At 31.9% G+C, this 19,638-nt stretch overlaps 4 protein-coding genes across 4 annotated transcripts; 2 read left to right on the top strand and 2 right to left on the bottom strand.

Moving 5' to 3' along the window:
• The first annotated feature begins 2,812 nt into the window (after nt 1-2,812).
• On the top strand, nt 2,813-3,739 carry LOC133812649 (syntaxin-112). The gene has a single exon (XM_062246440.1). It carries the CDS (start codon nt 2,839-2,841, stop codon nt 3,733-3,735), a length of 897 nt encoding a protein of 298 aa, XP_062102424.1. The 5' UTR covers nt 2,813-2,838; the 3' UTR covers nt 3,736-3,739.
• A 358-nt stretch (nt 3,740-4,097) lies between these two features.
• Nucleotides 4,098-6,322, top strand: LOC133812646 (pentatricopeptide repeat-containing protein At5g66520). The gene has a single exon (XM_062246437.1). It carries the CDS (start codon nt 4,174-4,176, stop codon nt 6,019-6,021), a length of 1,848 nt encoding a protein of 615 aa, XP_062102421.1. The 5' UTR covers nt 4,098-4,173; the 3' UTR covers nt 6,022-6,322.
• A 2,204-nt stretch (nt 6,323-8,526) lies between these two features.
• LOC133812645 (putative glucose-6-phosphate 1-epimerase) lies at nt 8,527-11,854 on the bottom strand. The gene is made up of 10 exons (XM_062246435.1): nt 11,698-11,854; nt 11,417-11,530; nt 11,108-11,221; nt 10,843-10,894; nt 10,524-10,661; nt 10,230-10,328; nt 9,812-9,909; nt 9,180-9,287; nt 8,983-9,064; nt 8,527-8,764 (listed from the first exon to the last, which is right to left on the bottom strand). The coding sequence occupies exons 1-10, from the start codon at nt 11,763-11,765 to the stop codon at nt 8,699-8,701; spliced, it is 939 nt and encodes a 312-aa protein (XP_062102419.1). The 5' UTR covers nt 11,766-11,854; the 3' UTR covers nt 8,527-8,698.
• A 1,011-nt stretch (nt 11,855-12,865) lies between these two features.
• Nucleotides 12,866-16,635, bottom strand: LOC133812644 (laccase-11-like). The gene is made up of 6 exons (XM_062246434.1): nt 16,482-16,635; nt 16,252-16,403; nt 15,904-16,148; nt 15,646-15,774; nt 13,911-14,834; nt 12,866-13,232 (listed from the first exon to the last, which is right to left on the bottom strand). Exons 1-6 carry the CDS (start codon nt 16,602-16,604, stop codon nt 13,102-13,104), a joined length of 1,704 nt encoding a protein of 567 aa, XP_062102418.1. The 5' UTR covers nt 16,605-16,635; the 3' UTR covers nt 12,866-13,101.
• Between the last annotated feature and the right edge of the window lie 3,003 nt (nt 16,636-19,638).

Here is a 19,638-nt window from a genome sequence, read left to right as displayed (position 1 = left end):
GAGAAACTCGTGCGCCTGAGCTTCGAGAACAAGGAAAATGGTGGCAGTAGAGTCGAGGGTTTCGTTCTTCTGAGAGTCAGGAAAGGAAGAAGGAAAGAGATTTGGGGAAATTTCTGAATGAAGGGGTGGTCCGTGCGTAGGATGGCCACCCCCTTTTTATATAAGGGAAGGATCACGTGAAGAAGGCTCTTGGATGACCCTAGTGAGGGATCCGAGGCCTTCCACTCGAAATATGAAACGACGGCTGGGCAATAGGCTAGGCCATTAAATGCGGTTCTCGTAAAACGTACCGTCACCACCCACGACGTTCCACGTATCAGACGCCTGCACAAAAAGTGGAATGTGAAGGGTTGTAGGGAAGTCTAAAAGCCCCTACTGTGGTCTTCTATATATGACGTCATATACCACGAGCAGGAGCTTGGGGGGCAGATGTACGCCCTGGTTTTCCCACGGGCTGATTAGAAGGTCGAGCCTCGGACTAATCAAGGTTAGTCCGAGACCTTCCCCAGGTCAGAGATTTTGTTTTCCAGGTCGTGGCTCATTTAGCTCGAGGTATCCTCAAGAACTCGCCAATGCTGCCCAAGGCTGGGGGAAGGAGTCCTTAAGGCCGAAGGTTGGGTCGGTAAAACAGCTCGTTGTGCGAGCTGATGCTCGTGGATCTCTGATCCTTTGTGAAGTCAACACACGCAAGATAAACGTGCCTATATCTGACATCACGTGTCCGATATCTCCCTGACTTTCCGGTCACGCATCAGGAACGTGCGCATTCAGACACCCACGGCTGGGTTGGGCCGTGCGGCCCATTATCTCCTTACATGCTGATTAGACCACACTTATGTGTCAGGTTTAGGAATTAATCATAAATGTTACAGAGTGGATATGACCAATGGTAAGGTCACGTGATGACCTCCCTACCAACTTCCAGGTGCCTTCTCCTATAAATATGGGGACCCTGGGAGTTGATAGGGGTTGGAAAAAATAGTCTCTGAAGAGCCATATACTTTGTAAACCAAATACCCAGAATACATCAATAATATTGACTAGTGGAGTAGAAGGATTTTAACATTTGAACCACTTAAAAAACGTGTCTTGAGTCACATAGTTCATTCTCTAAGATTTCATATCTGTGACGGTTCTACTTTCAGCACTAATCCCTTTCTCTTCTTCTCTTAATTACCTGTTGGCGAAGAACCACGTCAACAAAGGCCATCTAATATTTTGTCAGTCAGATCCTCATCATCAATTGGAGCATCGAAAAGTGCTAGTTCATTGACTCAAACTTTTACCATTTGGAGAAACTATGTGATATTCTGCGATCCTTTGTTTAAATTCTTTAATTGAGTTTTGACTTGCTTAATGCGTCTACGAGAAGGCTTAGCATATATATTGGATTGGGTATTCCATACGTCTCTATAGGTTTTAGAGAACCAATAATAATATTAAGGATTAGTTGAAACAAAATTTAAACTGAATTCAAACAAAATAATATTGAAACTTTAAAAAATTATTAGGCTTTTAGTTTACTTTAATTAATTTAAAAAATATTGCTTTAGTTTTTTTTTAAAATTTATATTTGGAATTAAAAATATTTATGTTTATTTAACTAATTAAAATAGTTTTATCAAATATTTTTAGTTTTAAACTAATTTATTTATTTATATTTTAAAATTTATTTTCAATTACTATTTCATTGATTAATTTATAAAACATATTTTTTTATTTTATTAATTCATAAAATATTTTTAAATTATTTCACAAGAACAAAAACAAAAAAAGATCAAATAAGTTATTAAAAAAGAGAAACAATATGATTATATTTGAAATTTACATTTAAGAGATTCCAACAGAAGTAACAAACTAGTACGAATTGGAAAAAGATGTTACCAAATGATTATTATTATAACCAAGTGTATATAGTATACTAAATAAGTATTACCCAATAAAGTGTGAAAATTAATAGCTTCCATTTTTTTTCTCAAATGAATATATTGTCTTATTCATGACTTGAATAAATCACATTTAAATGGGTGTCGTTTTTTGTTTCGTTCTATATTTTAAATCCTGGACATGAAAATTTTCAAATTATTACCAATAATAATTTGATAATTATGTTTTTTTTTTTAAATGATTATTATGACTGTTGTGAGAGCTAAACGCGAAATGAATGGTGTAGTTTCATGAGGAATATAACTGAATTCTACATTCACCGCGTTTCGGATAATTAACGGCTATATTAATAAACTAAAATTCGAATTTTGAAACAGTGTATGTATAAACTGACAAACTCTACAAACCCAACAATGCAATCCCACTTTTCCATTCTCTTCTTCTCCAACATTCTTTCTTAAAGTTTCTGCTTCTCTCTCTTTCTCAGAGAATTCTTTACTTTAATTCTCAACAGTCACTAACAGCAGCAACAAGACCATTGGTCAGAGAAATTGTTGGAAAAGAAGATCGTCGGTCAAAACTAGGCCATTGATTTTTCAAGGTTTTGTTTTAAAAACTCCATTTCTGATCATCTTAACCCAGTTTTGAATTTTCTTCTTTGATCGTTTTTGTTCTTCTGGGTTTAATTGTTTTTATGAGTTTTTCATTAAGAAATAGATATATTTTTATTTGAAATTCAGATTCTTGAAGCAGAGACTTACTCCCAAGTACCCGATTCAATTCTTGATTTGTTGAAAGGTAAACTACATGAAGTTTTTGTTTAATCACTATGTTTTTTTTTTTTTTTGATGTGTTGTAATCTTTAAGCTTCTTGTTATCACTTGATGGATTTTTTTTCTCTTTATTTTGAGTACATATTTGCAGGGTTTGGTTTTGTGAAATCTTGCAAAGATGAATGATTTGATGACAAAATCGTTCTTAAGTTATGTGGAACTGAAGAAACAAGCCCAGAAGGACCTTGAAGAGAATCTTGATATCGAATTAGGCCAAATTCTTAACCCCATAGATGAAGAAAACCTCTCTAAGTTTTACCAAGAAGTTGGTGAAGTCAAGTCTGAAATGGAAGAGATTACCAATCTCTTGTCTGATCTTCAAACCTTGAATGAAGAAGCAAAATCCACTCACAGTACAAAGATTCTTCGTGGGCTTAGAGATCGTATGGACTCGGACATAGTTTCCATACTTCGTAAAGTGAGGATAGTCAAGACAAGGCTTGAGAATCTTGATCAGTCCAACATTAACAATCGGAGTGTTTTAGATGCTTATAGAGAAGGAAGCCATGTTGATCGTACCAGGATTTCGGTCACCAATGGTTTGAGAGTCAAGTTGAGAGAAATGATGAACAACTTTCAGAGTTTGAGAGATAAAATTGTTGAAGATCACAAGGAAGATCTCAGGAGGAAGTACTATTGTGCCATGGGCAAGTTACCTAGTGAGGAGGAGATCGAAAAGATGGTTTCTGGGGCCATGAAAGTTCAAATGTTTGAAGGGAAAACAGAAGTGGATATGGAGAACAAAGTTAGGCATGAGACAGTGTTAGATATTCAAAAAAGTTTGAATAAGCTTCATCAGGTGTTTCTTGACATGGCTGTTCTGGTTGAGATCCAGGGCGAAAAGATAGATGATATTGAAGAGAATGTTGTGAATGCAGGTAACTTCATCAATGGTGGCACTAACAGTCTTTACTATGCTAACCAGATGAAGAAGAAGAACAAATGGTTTTACTGGGTTTGGGCAGTGGTGGTGATGATACTCCTGGTCTGTGTCATATCAACCTTAGCTTCTTGAAAGTTCAACTATGTCAGAACCTTTCATGGGCATTGTGGAAAACCTTGGTATATTGGGGATTTTTTGTTAGTTATTCAATTCATGTTCATCTCGAGAGGGTCTTATGTTCATCTCTAATGGCTGCTAGTGTTCAGTTTATCTTTATAGTGTAATTCTTGTTTTGATACAGATTGACTTAATGCTTATTACATAGAGACGAGAATTTAGATTTGGTTCTTTTTTTTTTTTGCATTTTATATGATGGCATGGTGTAAACGACAATAAACAATAGGGGACCACCCAAAAGATTTTGAACTTTTTCAATTGAAAATATCTAATAGGAAAAGAGCATATCAAATGACCTTATCTGAATTGCTTTAATAATAAGAACCATAGAAAATCAGTTTCCTAAGTTTTCTTTTGCAGTGTTTTTGAGACTGTTACTGCCTTCACACTAAAATGACCACACCGTTCTTGCTACCAAACCCGGCTCATCATATGTTGTCTTTGCTTGAGACATGTTCAAACATGGAGGAAGTAAAGCAAATTCATGGCCAAATGTTGAAAACAGGGCTTGATTCAGATGCCATCCTGGCCAACAAGCTCCTAACTTTTTGTGTTTTACCAAGTTTAGGCAACTTAGGCTATGCCCGGATGTTTTTCGACAGATTTCGCAGACCGAACACTTTCATGTGGAACACCATGATCAAAGGATACTCAAACAATAATCAAGCCGAAGAAGCTTTACTTCTTTACCATCAAATGATTTGTCAATCAGTTCCACACAACAACCACACCTTCCCTTCCTTGCTCAAAGCCTGCTCTTGTTTATCAGCTTTGGAAGAAACCAAACAAGTCCACACACGCATCATAAAGATGGGTTATAGCTCAGAAGTCTATGCTATGAATTCCTTACTCCACGTTTATGCCATAACAGGCTGCATTGAAGGGGCGAGTCTTGTGTTTGATAGAATTCCACAAAGAGACATTGTTTCTTTTAACTCGATGATTAATGGGTATGCAAAACGTGGGGAAATGAGCAGAGCTAATGAGTTTTTCCGGAACATGCCAGAGAAGAATGTTGTGTCATGGACAACAATGATTTCAGGATATGTCAATGCAGGTTTGGACAAGGAAGCTTTGAACATATTTTCAGAAATGCAAATGGCTGGCGTTGAACCAGACGGTGTAACGCTGGCAACAGCTCTCTCAGCTTGCGCTCGTCTTGGTGCGTTGGATCAAGGTAGCTGGATTCATTCCTACATCAACAAGAACAGAATCCACATTGATCCAATATTGGGTTGTGTTCTTATAGACATGTATGTCAAGTGTGGCAACATGGAACAAGCTCTTGAAATTTTCAGAAATATGGAGAGGAAAGATGTCTCTTCCTGGACAGCAATTATTGAAGGTTTTGCAATTCATGGACAGGGAAGAGAAGCTCTAAACTGGTTTATGCAGATGCAGAGTGCAGGCATCAAACCAAACCATATCACTTTTACTTCCATTCTGACTGCTTGCAGCTATGCTGGTCTGGTTGATGAAGGAAAATCATTATTTCAAAGCATGAAAGTTGTTTATAAGTTGATTCCTTCAATAGAGCATTATGGCTGCATGGTTGATCTTCTCGGCCGAGCTGGTTTTCTGAAAGAAGCAAAAGAGTTCGTTGAGACAATGCCTATAAAACCAAATGCAGCCATATGGGGTGCGCTGCTTAATGCCTGCCGGATTCATAGACACCTCGAGTTAGGCAAACAGATAGGAAAAATCCTTGTCAAACTCGACCCTGCGCATGACGGAAGGTACATTCACTTGTCAAGCATTCATGCTGCAGCAGGAGAGTGGAACCAAGCAGCAAGAGTGAGAAAACAGATGACAGATTTAGGAGTTTCAAAAGTTCCAGGCTGCAGTTTGATTAGCATGAATGGTGTTGTTCATGAGTTTTTGGCCGGGGGCGGCTCTCATCCACACATGGAAGAAATTTACCGCTTGTGGGAATCTATAGCAGAGAGACTGAGAGAAGAAGGACATGAACCTGCAACAAGAGATTTGTTACTTGATCTTGTGGATGAGGAGAAAGAAACTGCAATCCAGCAACACAGTGAGAAGCTTGCAATAGCTTTTGGACTGATGAGAACTAAACCAGGAGTAACTATTAGAGTTTTCAATAATCTGAGAGTTTGTGAAGACTGTCATAAGGTAGCTAAACTCATCTCGAAGATTTATGGCAGACATATTGTTCTGCGAGATCGTGTTCGATTTCACATTTTTAAGGAGGGAAACTGCTCTTGTGGAGATTATTGGTGAAGAGATTAGTATCAAGAACTGCATTATCTACTCATAAATCATGATGGGATTTATTAAATTTATGTCAATAAGTGATGAATTAACAAGCACAACTCTATCTTCATGGCAAACTTAACCACAAACTTGGCACATTTCAGTTGATACTGTTTTGCTGACAGTTTCAATCCAAATTAGCCATCGGAGGAATAATAACACGAGGAAATCATTTGTGATTAAATGCTTAGCAAATAAGTCATGTTGCATAGAGAAACATTAAAACTCAATTGTATGGACACATATTTGTTAATGTATAATACTATCATAAAATAAAATTGATACAAATAAAATCACCACTTATGTAAATATATATGATTGGATATTTAAGTGTTATGGAATTAAAGTGTAGATACCGTAAGTAACATTTATAACTTGATAAGGGGTCAAGTTGTAAATACTTATTACTAATTTAATATCAGTAATTATAGAGATTATGGTGCCTAAGAGTCAAGTCAACTTCTAATTCTCATCTTCCCCCATCAACAAAGAGAAAACTCATAAGAAAAGTTTGGTTTTTTTAGAAGATCATAATCTTCAACATCAACTCCAAACAATGAATCAAGTTACACATGCTTCCGCTTTTAATGATCATCTTCTTTGATTCAAAAAAGGTATGAGAAATATGTATTAGGATTTCATATTTAAGCACTTATAAGAACATGTTTAGATCTTGAGTTTACATGTTTAAAGAATGATGATCTTGATGTTTTATGAGTGTTTAGAATTGTTACAAGTTAATAATACATTATTATCACCGAACATCAAAGAATCAAGCCCAAATCACAAAAGGAAGATCAAAACCCATATTTTTTCAAACTTTTAGGAAATCTCAAATTTTTGAACATAAAAGTCAAATATTTAAATAGTTCAACAAAGGTAGCTCTGATACCACTTGTAGAAAAAATATCTGTGCTGGGATTTGAACTCCTATCAATAGATTTATATATATCAGCTTACACATTACACCAAAGTCTACTTTATTAAATATTAGCTTCAATTAAAAATATATACATTGATTAATTAAAATACATATATTTTTTTAAAAATAATTATATATTTTTTTCAGTGGGGGCAGCTGCCCACACTCGTCTCTATGTTGACCCATCACTACATAAACTTAAGATCTAAACATGTTCTTATAAGTGCTTGAATATGAAATCCTAATTCATATTTCTAATACCTTTATTGAAGTTGATGTTGAAGGTTAACCAAGTTTTTCTTATAAGTATTCTCTCTTGATGGGGAAAATTAGAATTTGACTTGGTTCTTAAGGACCATAACCTCTATAATTACAAATATTAAATTAGTAATAAGTATTCTCTCTATAATTACAACTTGACCCCTCTTCAAGTTATAAATACTACTTAAGGTATCTAAACATTAATTCCATAACACTTAAATACCCAATAATACATATTTACATAAGTGATCACTTTATTTGTATCAATTTTATGATACCATTATACATTAATAAATTTGTGCCCATATAATTGAATTTTAGTCCAACACAAAATCCACATTGGTCCAATTTTGGGTTTTGTTCTTATAGATATGTATGTGGCAACATAGAACAAGATCTTGAAATTTTCATAAATATGGAGAGGAAATATGTCTCTTCCTGGACAACAATTGTTGAAGGTTTTGCAATTCATGGATAAGGAAGAGAAGCTCTAAAGTGGTTTATATATGCAGACGGAGAGTACGGACATCTAACCAAACCATATCACTTTTACTTCCATTCTTACTGCATGTAGCTATGCAGGATTGGTTGATGAAGGAAAATCATTATTTCAAAGTATGAAAGCTGTTTATAAGTTGATTCCTTTAATAGACCATTATGGCTGCATGTTTGATCTTCTTGGCCGAGTTGGTTTGCTGAAAGAAGCAAAAGAGTTGATTAAGACAATGCCTATAAAACCAAATGCAGCCATATGGGATGCGCTGCTTAATGCTTGCTGGATTCATAGGCAAACAGAATGGAAAAATCCTTGTCAAACTCGACCCTGCGCATGGCGGAAGGTACACTCACTTGTCAAGCATTCATGCTGCAGCAGGAGAATGGAACCAAGCAGTGAGAGTGAGAAAACAGATGACAGATTTTGGAGTTTCGAAAGTTCTTCTAGGCTGCCGTTTGATTAGAATGAATGGTCTTGTTCATGAGTTTTTGGCTTGTTTTATCAAATAATTGTTGAGTTTCATTGTTCAGCAAGTGCTTTTAACTTGTTAGTAAGCTTAACCAAACTAGCTGTTGAGCATTTATGAATTGTTATCACTTTTAGGCTCCCTTTAGATTGAAAGTAATGGAATGGAATGGAATCCATTTTTAATTCATTCCTTTACTTAGTTATAGTTGAAAGGAATTTTCCACCATTTTGGTGGAAAGACCATTCCAATAGACAATTAAAAAAAAATACTCATTCTATTCCGCTCCCATATCACTTTTAGGAGGTTAAGTTGAAAAGATAATGATGGAGGTATGAAACAAGAGATACATTATTGTGATTATTTTAACACAGAAATACAAGTTATGGTCTTGGCCAACCCCATTATTTTCTTTATAGCTGAAACGCTCAAGGGAAAAATATATATTTGAAAAGAAAAAAAAAAGAACAAAGACATATATCTACAAAATTGGCACATTTCACTCGATGCTGAGTAGCTGTGTAGCAGTCCAAGATTGTCCAGGCTCCAACTGTTTGGTTCCAATCTGAAAGTAGCCATACAAGGGAAGTAAAATCAGAAAAATTAGCAACAAAATCATGTTGCACACATCTCACACTTAAATGATGAAACAAGCCAAATATCATAATTGAGTGGAAAAAAAAATCAATAATTAGTCGTAAAATGCGATCAAGAAGACAAACTTAACTTTTGACTTGTTCAAGTTTTGCTAGTTACTAATACGAAGGCTAGAAATTTGTATACCTTGGCATTTTCTACGCAGACAAAATCTTTGTAGCATGCTTCCATCTGTAGATGTGGGTTCCACAACACAGCATCGGTCCAACTACAAGGATGAAAAATACAGACAAGGCAAGAATGTGAAACAAATGAAAAAATTGATTAAAAGAAAACAATTGAAGCAAAACCATAGTTAACCGAGCTTCAAAGTTCAAACTCACTTTGTGTTCTTAATGGATATTGTATCCCCCAAGCCATTATCAAGGTGTAACTCATTAGGGGCATCCAGATATATGCAATCTACAAATCCAGGAAAAGTGACCACGTCCCTGTGTAATTACAATAAGAATAAAAAACAAAGAACCATGGCTAGAATATTCAAAACGAGATTGCTGTTATTTAAGCAATGGTAATGTAGAATGTTTCATTTTTCATGTCCCCTCCCACTCCAAAAATATAGTTAAAAAAAGAAAGATAATCAAACTACCATAAAAGTAATAGTGAGGCTAGTTCTTTGCAAAATAATTATATTTAGGGCCATGTGAGGACGCTGCATGAGAACTCTTATTTCATCCTCAGTCAAAAATGTAAAGATTAAACTATGTTCTTGTCCTAAACGGAAAATGGATAAACATAACTGTACCATGATTGCAAGTTCACATGCATTAATGAGTCTAGCTGTGTAAGAATCAAAGTGTAGCACAAACCTCAACCAATCAACTAAGAAATTGAGATATAATTATTTATTAATTTCTCTCTTCTTTTCTCTTCTTTTTCTTTTTCCTAATATTGACTTTATTTTCTTTTTGTATAGTAATAAAAGCATGTCTTTCACATGAAATTTGACACAAACCTTTCTTCTTTGCCCTCCAATGGATTCTTTGGATCGGGTTCTTTATTGAGGGTTTTGCAACCTTTTAAACCTCTAACTGATGCACCTGTGACTGAAGCCTACATGATAAATACCAATGTTACTGTAATTAACTTCCTTTTTCTCTTTCCAGGCATCTACAGGCCCACAGTGCAATTAGAGATGCAGAATACAGTGTACAATGAAACATATTTTCTAAACCTTCTAAAGAAACTTGTTATCAATGTCAAAGCTTGCAATTCTATAAATTACAATTTTTTTCATCTACAATTTATTCCTGAATTCTTGGTGTCTCTGTTACAAAACAATTTAATATAAAATCAATTCATAAGAATATATTTTGAATTTAGAGTCAAACATATGAAATTTGAATCACGAAGCAAGAAGATAAGCTACTTACGCGGAAGTATGAGTGCAGGGCTGTACTAAATGAAAATGGCTTGTTGCCTGTATTTGTAATTACAAGTTCAGTGGAAAGGCTGTTTGTTTTCAGAATCACCTGGAACAAGTAGAATGATTATAAGAATATTTTCAGTAAAAATCATACACATAGTAGTCCCAAACACTATAGGTACTAACTACGGTTGACAGAGTAGTCTAACCATAGACCACTCACCACCGTCTGGGTGGGCCAAACAAGGTGCCTAGTGAGTTATCAATATCACTTTACAATAGCATTATTTTCACAACTAACCTTGTATAAAGCCTGAAAGCTGAAATCCCACATGGAACGACTGTAGGGCTCATCCTTTAGCTCTAAAGTTACAACAGGATTTCCTTCGACGCTTTCGGAATCAATGACAGACCAATCCATATTTCTTGCAAATCCATGCTGTAAACAGCATAAATGACTCCAAGGTTAAGTACACACTCACACCTGTTAAGGCTTAATACACAATCATAAGATGAAAAACACAAGACACTGATAAAATATCATTTCAAGTAACATCAATGTCTCTAATTTACAGTGGGAAGAACTATCCTACTTGCCCAAGAAACATAAACAATCATACCTGCTGTATCTCACCAGGTCCAAACTGCGGAAAACAATGGGGAAGACCTCCACTATCCCAAAAAAGAGATATTATTAGTATCTGAGAAAAATTATGCTCTTCAGTACAAACAAATCAATATTCAGAAACCTTGATATTATATATGTACCTACACATATTCATACATGAATTGATCGTAGCAGAGTTAGCTTTGTTTTAGTCACTACAATTTTGTTGGCCATTTAGCTTATTTGTCCTAACAATCTAACGAAAAAAAAAAACCAACCTTATTGGTTTCTTCTTATTGAATACAGCATCTGGTCTAACAAAAAGGAGGTCCTTGCCATTTGGAACTTTCCAAGATGTAATGCAACCACCATATAAATATATATCAGCCTCACTGCAACAAAAAAAGAAAAAGAAAAAGAAAGAAAAGTATAATCTATCCATTAGAGAAGGTCTTCAAAGCTCATACAATCATTATTGGCTAAACTTTTAACAAATTCTAAAAATCATCATCATGAAATGAAATCAAGAAACAATGCACCCAAAAGAAAACTAAAATGAACAAATTGAGGAAAATGGGTTCACATACCTACCCTGAGCAGAAGTCAGGACAACTTTGGGCAAGTTCCCTTCTCCTTCTGTGACCTTCACTCCAACAGAAGTAGTCTCACTGCTCAAGCTTGCAAAAGCCATACCAGAATACCTGTCACAAACTCAATTCAGTGCCCCAAAATGTCAATTCAATATTTTGATGATAAGAATATGGTCAAAACTAAATCTAATTAAAAAAAAAAAACTTTCCAAGAAAACTTGGGTCTTCATGAAAATTGAAATGTAATAGTGAAGAGTGAATAAAAGGAGAAGCTTTACCGGTTAACTCGCCGGAAGGAGTAACGGGTCGGAGTTGGGAGTGAAATGGGCATAGAAAGCATCGCCATCTCTCTTCAAATGGATCAGTCACTGCGTTAGAATTCAGCCAATGATTCGCCCAATATTCTCTCTCTACGTGGTCGTTACTTAGATAGAAGTGCTAGTGAAAATTCGGATATTCTTATTATTTGTTTTTTTCTGAAAAAAAATGGGAAAATAACATTTTGGGGACATATTTTTCTTCATTAATATGTTTTGTTAAATTACAATTTGAATCGTAAATGCTTATGAAGTAAATCAAAATAATATCTTAGATTAGATTTTGATCAAAATATTTTTAATAATTAGATCAATTATCAAATTGTTAGTTAGTGATATAATAAGTTTAGAGAAGCGGAATCGTAGACAATGCGAAGGGTTTAAAGAAATTAAAAAAGTAGTAAAGGAATTGAGAATAAAATATTATATTTAAATTTTTTTTTAACTAAAACTGGGTATAATATATTATTTTGATCAATTTTATAAAACACATAGTCTGAATTATTATTTAACAAAGCACATAAACTAAATGCGTATTTATAAAAAATATATAGGCCAAACTATTACTTTTCCAAAAAAAAAAAAAAAAAAGATATTTATTCATGTTTTGGGGGAAAAGTAATAATAATTTCTAAATAAAATCTTTATATTGTGATCCACTTCTTTTAATTTGTTTACGATAAACTAAATTTTAATATTAAAAATGGTATGCGTTATTAATGATATTTGATTTTAATTTGAAGTCCTAACAAGCTATGTAACAAGTACTTATTTTTTTCTATTCAACAATGTTTTATATAATATAGTTCTGACTAAAAATTGGGCACCAAATAGTAATAATATACTAAATAAATTAAAAACATGAGTTATGACGCCTCATGTAATAATATACTAAAAGTGAAATTAATAGTTTTGAACAATTAAGGTTGATAAATTACTTTTATTAATATTTATTATTTTAATGAATAAATATTTAGTTATTTTTGTGTAAATTCTCATTTAGCTAAATTTTGTTTAATTTAGCTTTTACATGTAATATTTAGATTTTTCTCATTCTAACAAATATATTATCAACACATGTGCCTCTTAAAATTATTTTTGGCAAGTACTATAAGTGTAAGATAGTACATATTAAATTTTATATTCATCTCAATAGAAATCTTACAAACATTTTCTTTCTTACAATTTGTTCCCTTTCCTCAAATTTCACACTCAATTAAACAAACCTACAACTTTCAGAGGCTGTTGAATTATTCTTATGATTATACACAATAACAATTTGTGCCCATTTTGCAACATAAAAAAATCTAATTAATGCAAACATTAATTAAAAAATAAACAAGTTTTTTAAACAATTAATTATGATTAACACGATGGAAGATCCTTAGGAGGAGGTAGAACAGTTTGATCTGAATTGGGTCCATCTTCAACAACAAATGCTGTTTTCAATCCCCAGCCAGTGTGGAGCTCCAAATGACAATGCATGAACCATACACCTAACACAATAATGGTACAAATCAATAAAACAAAACTATATAATTTGATTAAAAGAATCACACTTTTCAATACTAATCCACTTCACAATTGTACTACTTTTGGAAAAATAAAAATTGGTAATAAAAGAGTTATCCCACAATGATATGCACCAAAATATTATATCAACTAATTGACATGACAGTTTCGTTTAACAAATTAAATTTATTTCAAGTAAGATTCATTATTTTAAAACGCATACTGTCACGTCAGCTAGTGTAATATTTTGATGCATAATTTTAGTGCACATATCATTATTCATTAAGTTAATATTTAGAACCAAAATTTATGTATAATTATTTGGAATTATGCTTTAATTATTCTTACTATTAATCAATTATCTAAGATATTGGCATTTTTACAATTATCAAATTTAAGAATTAGATTGCACAATGCAAGTAAGACCAAAATATTCTTGACACTTTTATCTTTTTATTTCAGTATTTCTCTCCTGAAATCATAAAAGGAATTACTCTTGTTACTATTTTGTTAAATTATTTTTAGGATTTTTTATAATTATTTTGTACAATAATATTTCTTTTTATACATTATCAAAAAAAAAAAAAAAACTTAACACCTTGTCTAGAAAATTAGTTTGCAAAAAATAATTCTGGTCTAATTTTATAGTTTAGTGATCATACTAGGATTATCAGCTCTAAATCGAATGGCAGTCCAACCTCCGGTAGGTACTCCAACAGTATTTCTTTCAACAGGATCAATCAAATTATACTTGGCCGGATCCTTAGTAGGGTCGAAATTTCCAACACCAGTCCCCATCACAAAAAAGTTATATCCATGCAAATGAAATGGATGAGACTCCACAGTCAAGAGATTAGTATCTTGTAAAACCAGCTCAACAGTAGAATTAAACTTAATCTTGCTAACTCTAGTACCCACCAAAGTTCCCAAATTGGCTGTGAGAGGGGCACCAGTGTAATTAAAAGGAGTTGGGGGCTTATCAGGAAAATCAGTCTTGAAAACTCCTTTGATGCCAAAGTAATGGGCCTGAAGAAGCCCAATCTGAGGCATATTGAATGAGATATTGTTTAGCGAAGCAACAAGTCGAGTCCCATTGAGACAACTGGGACAAGAATCTCTTCCCAAACCAATAGTGTAGAAGAGGTTTCGGTCAACGGTCAACGGGACATTGGCTGGAAACTGTGGTGTGTTTAAGCTCTTGAGTTTTTGGTTGTAGCCCAAAGCAAACGACGTGTCGTTTTGAGAGGGAAGTTGGGGTAGAGCTGGGATGACAGTGGTTGGGACACCCTTGTATTGGAATATGGCAGTGGCTGTATTGTTGTCTATGGGGAGTGGCACATCCAAGAATGGCCTGGCTGCTGCGAAGTATCGACCAGGCACTTGGTTAGCCTTGACCAAAACGTTTGTCGTTTGGCCTGGTGCTATCAATATGGCTTGTGTCGTAAAGGGTTTTGTGTACACTGCGTCTACTTCCACCACTGTCATGTTATGGCCCGCAACGGCGAAAAATAGTTCGTCGTTTAATGCTGCATTTACTATTCTCAATAGGTATGTCTTCCCTTGTTCAACCTCCATTGCAAAAGTATCTATACATATATATAATGCAATCAATATTTTCACAATGAATATATATAAATATATATCACCTATATATATATTTGTGGGTATTTGATTGAAATAGATAGTTTATAATGTGAATTTGTAAAATAATCTTGTTATAATATAAATTTTGTCACATTTAGAATTTCAAATTGGTGATTTACCAAAGGCGTTTGGCAAAATCACTTATTTTTTAAAGTCGTTTTGTATTCTAGCTTAGTTTTAATAATTTTTTGCAAAAATGTCTCTCATAATTTAAACAGCTAGTCGAAATTTTAGACAGGTGGTCGAAAAATTCAAAGAGTAGGTCGAAAATTTTAGACAACTGATCGAATTTTAAACAAATGCTATTTTGCAAAAATTATCAAAAGTAAGTCAAAATATAAAAATATCTTTAAAAAATAACTTATTTTCACCAATTTCTCTTTACAAAATTATCCTATATATTTTTTTTTATTATGATAATTTTTTAGAAAATAAAATTCAGACGTCTCGACAATATATTATTTAGAAAAAATTTCTACCTAATGTCTGAAATTTCACACTTTGTCTGTATTCGAAACAAAAATTATTTTGTAAAATATTATAAAATAAAAAGCCTATTTTTATATAGTGGGCACTAAGCATGTAAATAAGGCAAGTATGTCTCGTCCCACTTTTGCAGCGGCAAAGACGCCCTATCGGGTCGGGCCCGCCTCACCACCTCATTTTGTCATACCTAAGTGGCACCAATTACTTTATACTAATTTTTCAAAATAAAAAAAAAATTACTTTATACTAATATATATAATCACTTACGTTTCTCAGAGCATGGGAATAGTGGCCCTGGCTTTCCATTAATGGTGTGTGCATCTGAGGAATTTGGTGGCAAACCCATGGCGTTTCCTTGATTAACAAGCGTTTCAACATCAGAGTTCCACCATTCTCCTATATTTTTTTATACATTATACCCACACACACACAAAAAAAAAAGTTAATAATAAGAATATTGTTGAGCTTAAAATAATTACAAAAGTATATTGATGATATAATAAGTGAAAAAGATTGCTCATCAACCTAGCACAAGTTCAAATTCCCTGTTTGGTTGTGGGAATGGGAATGGAGTTCCTTGTTTGGGCATGACAACAATGGCACCATAGACTGTGGCCCTCAACCAAAGGATATGAGCATGCCACCAAAGTGTTCCTCTTTGCCCAGTTACATTATAATCATAAGTGTAGCTATTCCCTGTTTGGATTGGACACTGTGTTATGTAAGCTGGTCCATCAGCCCAACCATTTCTATATTGCTTCATTCCATGCCTATAAAAAACACCAAACAATAATAATACCCAGATAAGTTATACAATGATATGTAATGGGTTTTTCTTTTTACTTATTTTTATAATAAGATTAGTCTTTTTACCAATGAATAGATATGTTATATTGAACATGATTTGTCACATTAATTTGAAGTCTGTCTCCTTCTCTGACATATATAGTTGGCCCTGGAAACCTCCCATTTACAGTCACAATAGGCTTGGCATGACATAACCTACTCACATTCTTCACTTGAATCTGAAAAACAAAAAACAAAAAAAAAAGTCATCAAATTGATATCAATACAAAAATTATTGCATTATTAAAAGTACTTACATCAAAGTTGTATCTTTTAATAGCAGCTTCAGCAGGAAAAGATAACATAAAGATGATGAGAAACCCCAAGAAAAGAATAGTTAAAGGGTTGAAAAATCCATTTCTTGGAGCCATTTTACTCATCTGGCTTATGATATATATGGTATATTGAGATCATGAGAAGGGTCAAGTATTTATACATATATGTATCAATGAACCAAAATAATAATAATAATAATAATGGTGTACTAGTTTGTTAAAGGGTCTAAAGTTTGATATAATTTTGTATTTTGATTAGGTAGGAGCTTCAAAAATGGTTCACATATACTAAAACCTTCAAGCAAAATAATATCGAAAGAGACTCCATATATGGTCTTTGACCAACTTAGAGGTTGTAGTTAGTTTCAGTCAAAAAAAATATCAATATATGTAAACTTAAAGGGAATTATTTTGTAAATATATCTATATATATTTATGTTTTTGAACTGTAAGAATGGTGAGTTTAGGAAGAGTAAGAGAGTTACGTTAAGCCAAACCCCAAAAAAAGCAATAGTACTCTTCTAGACTTCTAATTAAGCTTTACCGTTAAGAAAAAGGAAAAAGCTTCAAGATGAAAAAACTGGCTTAGGAACTACACAGAAAATATATAAAAAAATTTATACACATAAAAAAGTGTTATTCTTGCAAAGTGATTCTCTTCCAACTGAAATGGTTTTACTATACTAAAATGTTACGTTTTGTATACTATTTGGTTAGAAGTCAGTCTCAAAAAATCACTTTCTAAATATGCCTTAGCCCTTTTGGCGGTTGCCCACTGATTAATTAATCATTTGGAAGTATTTGAATCTTACTTTACACTTTAGTTTTATGCTCTTATATATAATATGATGTACACGAATATATATATATATATATATTAGTTACAAACAACACCCAAAATGCACTTTAATTTTATTTATAAAATTTATTAATTATTTTTATTAAATTTATATTAATATCATATAAATTTTAAAATAAATATCCTATTTTAATTAAATGATTTATTTAATTTTTAAAGTTTATGTTTGATCTAATTTTTAAATTTAGACGTGACAACAAAAGATTATATATTATATATTTAATATAATATTAAATATTATATGTGGATTTTAAATTTAAGTATTTTGCTATTTTTTTTAAAAAAAAAATTATTGCTAATTCACAGTAAATTATATTATATATTTAATATGATATTATTCTAATAAGTGAGTTTAAGTTTAATTAAATTTTATTTAAATTATAAAACGTATGATTTTATTATATTTAAATAATTATCATTGTAAAATATATCAAAAATATCATATTTTAATTTGTTTAATTATTTATTACTTTAAAATAATTATCATTGTAAAATGTCTTGAAAATATCATATTTTAATTTGTTTAATTATCTATTATTTTTAAATAATTATCATTGTAAAATGTCTCAACAATATCTTATTTTAATTTTTTTAATTATTTATTTAATTTTATTTAAGTTTAAGTGTTTACAAACTACTGTTAAATATAAGAATATTCTGTTAAATATAAGAATATTCCGTTAAAGTTAACATCAAAAAAATTAAAAACCGTTAAAACCAAGAATTTCTGTTATTTACACACTTATTATATATATATATATACTAGATACAAACAACGTGGAATATACACGTTTACTTAGTTTTATTAATTATTTTTATTAAATTTATAAATATCTTATTTTAATTAAATAATTTATTTATTTTTGTTTAAGTTTATGTGTGTTCTATTTTTTGAATTTGAGAGTGACGATAAGAGATTATATATTATATGGTTAATGTAATATTGAATATTATACGTGGAATTTAAATTTAAGTTTCTTGCTAGATTTAAAAAAAAAAAAGCAATTTGTTGCTAATTCACAGTATATTATATTATATATTTAACATTATATTATTATAATAAGTGAGTTTAAGTTTAATTAAATTTTATTTAAGTTATAAAACATATGATTTTATTATTTTTAAATAATTATCATTGTAAAACATCTAAAAAATATCATATTTTAATTTGTTTAATTATTTATCATTTTTAAATAATTATCATTGTAAAATATCTTTAAAATATCCTATTTTAATTTTTTTTAATTATTTATTATTTTTAAATAATTATCATTGTAAATATCTCAAAAATATCTTATTTCAATTTTTTAAATTATTTATTTTATTTTATTTAAGTTTAAGTGTTTACAAACTACCGTTAAATATAAGAATATTCTGTTAAATATGAGAATATTCTGTTGAAGTTAATATTGAAAAAAATAAAAAACCGTTAAAACCAAGAATTTTCGTTATCTACACACTTATTATATAGAAGAGATAAGAGATATATACAAGGGACTCTCGGCAAAATAACCTATTTTTTAAAGTCATTTTACACTCTAGCCTAGTTTTAATAATTCTTTGTAAAATGGTATCTCATAATTTAGACAGCTAGTCGAAAATTTAGACAGAAGGTCAAAAAATTCAAATAACAACTTTGCTGACAATTAATTGTTTGGTCAGAAGAGTCCTCCGAATATTTTTTTCTTGGATTGGTGAGCAGTTTCAATATTTTTATATTCGAATATGAGTAGAGAAGAGAGAACATGCTCATTACATTAAAAAAAATATTTTAGGAATTCTGATGAGTATCAGAAGTAATTGAGCGTGAGAACCAAATGAATCGAAAGATTCATGTTTGGTTCAGAAAGGGATCGTGGAAGTTTTGAAATGAATGGAAGATAATCTACTTTCATTAAGTGATTTATTAGATTATCGAAAACAGAAGATCTTGAAGACTATTCGAAATTCAAAAGAACTAAAAGTAGAAAAGCCCGAGCCTGCTTACTAAAAGTAGAAAAGGAAGTGGATATGTTTCGAATGAATGAATATTCTGAGATAGAACAAGAAAAACTTATTTTATTTAAGAGATAGTATAATCGAAAATAGACTTTCTATTTATATCTATAAAAATATATGAATTATCGGAGCCTGAGGGTTGCATTGATTCAAACTTTTTTGTAGTCGAGTCGGGATAACAACAAAAAGGAAATTGACTGTCATGAGATAGACAACTGGTAGAATTTTAGATAGAGATAATTTTGCAAAAAATTATCAAAAGTAGACCAGAGTACAAAAATA

Source organism: Humulus lupulus, chromosome 1 (genome assembly GCF_963169125.1).
Source record: "Humulus lupulus chromosome 1, drHumLupu1.1, whole genome shotgun sequence".
NCBI lineage: Eukaryota > Viridiplantae > Streptophyta > Magnoliopsida > Rosales > Cannabaceae > Humulus > Humulus lupulus.
The sequence above is the reverse complement of the archived record's forward strand: the minus strand, read 5'-3'. Positions and strand labels throughout refer to the sequence as shown.

What these genes read in the sequence shown, in the direction of transcription:
- LOC133812645 (XM_062246435.1), bottom strand. Translation starts at nt 11,765, where the DNA reads ATGGCGATGCTTTCTATGCCCATTTCACTCCCAACTCCGACCCGTTAC. An exon ending in GACCTGGTGAGATACAGCAG is followed by an intron (nt 10,662 to 10,842) that starts GTATGATTGTTT and finishes TGCTGTTTACAG; the next exon opens with CATGGATTTGCAAGAAATAT. An exon ending in TTGGAGGGCAAAGAAGAAAG is followed by an intron (nt 9,288 to 9,811) that starts GTTTGTGTCAAA and finishes GTAATTACACAG; the next exon opens with GGACGTGGTCACTTTTCCTG.
- LOC133812646 (XM_062246437.1), top strand. Translation starts at nt 4,174, where the DNA reads ATGACCACACCGTTCTTGCTACCAAACCCGGCTCATCATATGTTGTCT.
- LOC133812644 (XM_062246434.1), bottom strand. Translation starts at nt 16,604, where the DNA reads ATGAGTAAAATGGCTCCAAGAAATGGATTTTTCAACCCTTTAACTATT. An exon ending in TATAACATATCTATTCATTG is followed by an intron (nt 16,149 to 16,251) that starts GTAAAAAGACTA and finishes TGTTTTTTATAG; the next exon opens with GCATGGAATGAAGCAATATA. An exon ending in ATTCCCATGCTCTGAGAAAC is followed by an intron (nt 14,835 to 15,645) that starts GTAAGTGATTAT and finishes ATATATGTATAG; the next exon opens with ATACTTTTGCAATGGAGGTT.
- LOC133812649 (XM_062246440.1), top strand. Translation starts at nt 2,839, where the DNA reads ATGAATGATTTGATGACAAAATCGTTCTTAAGTTATGTGGAACTGAAG.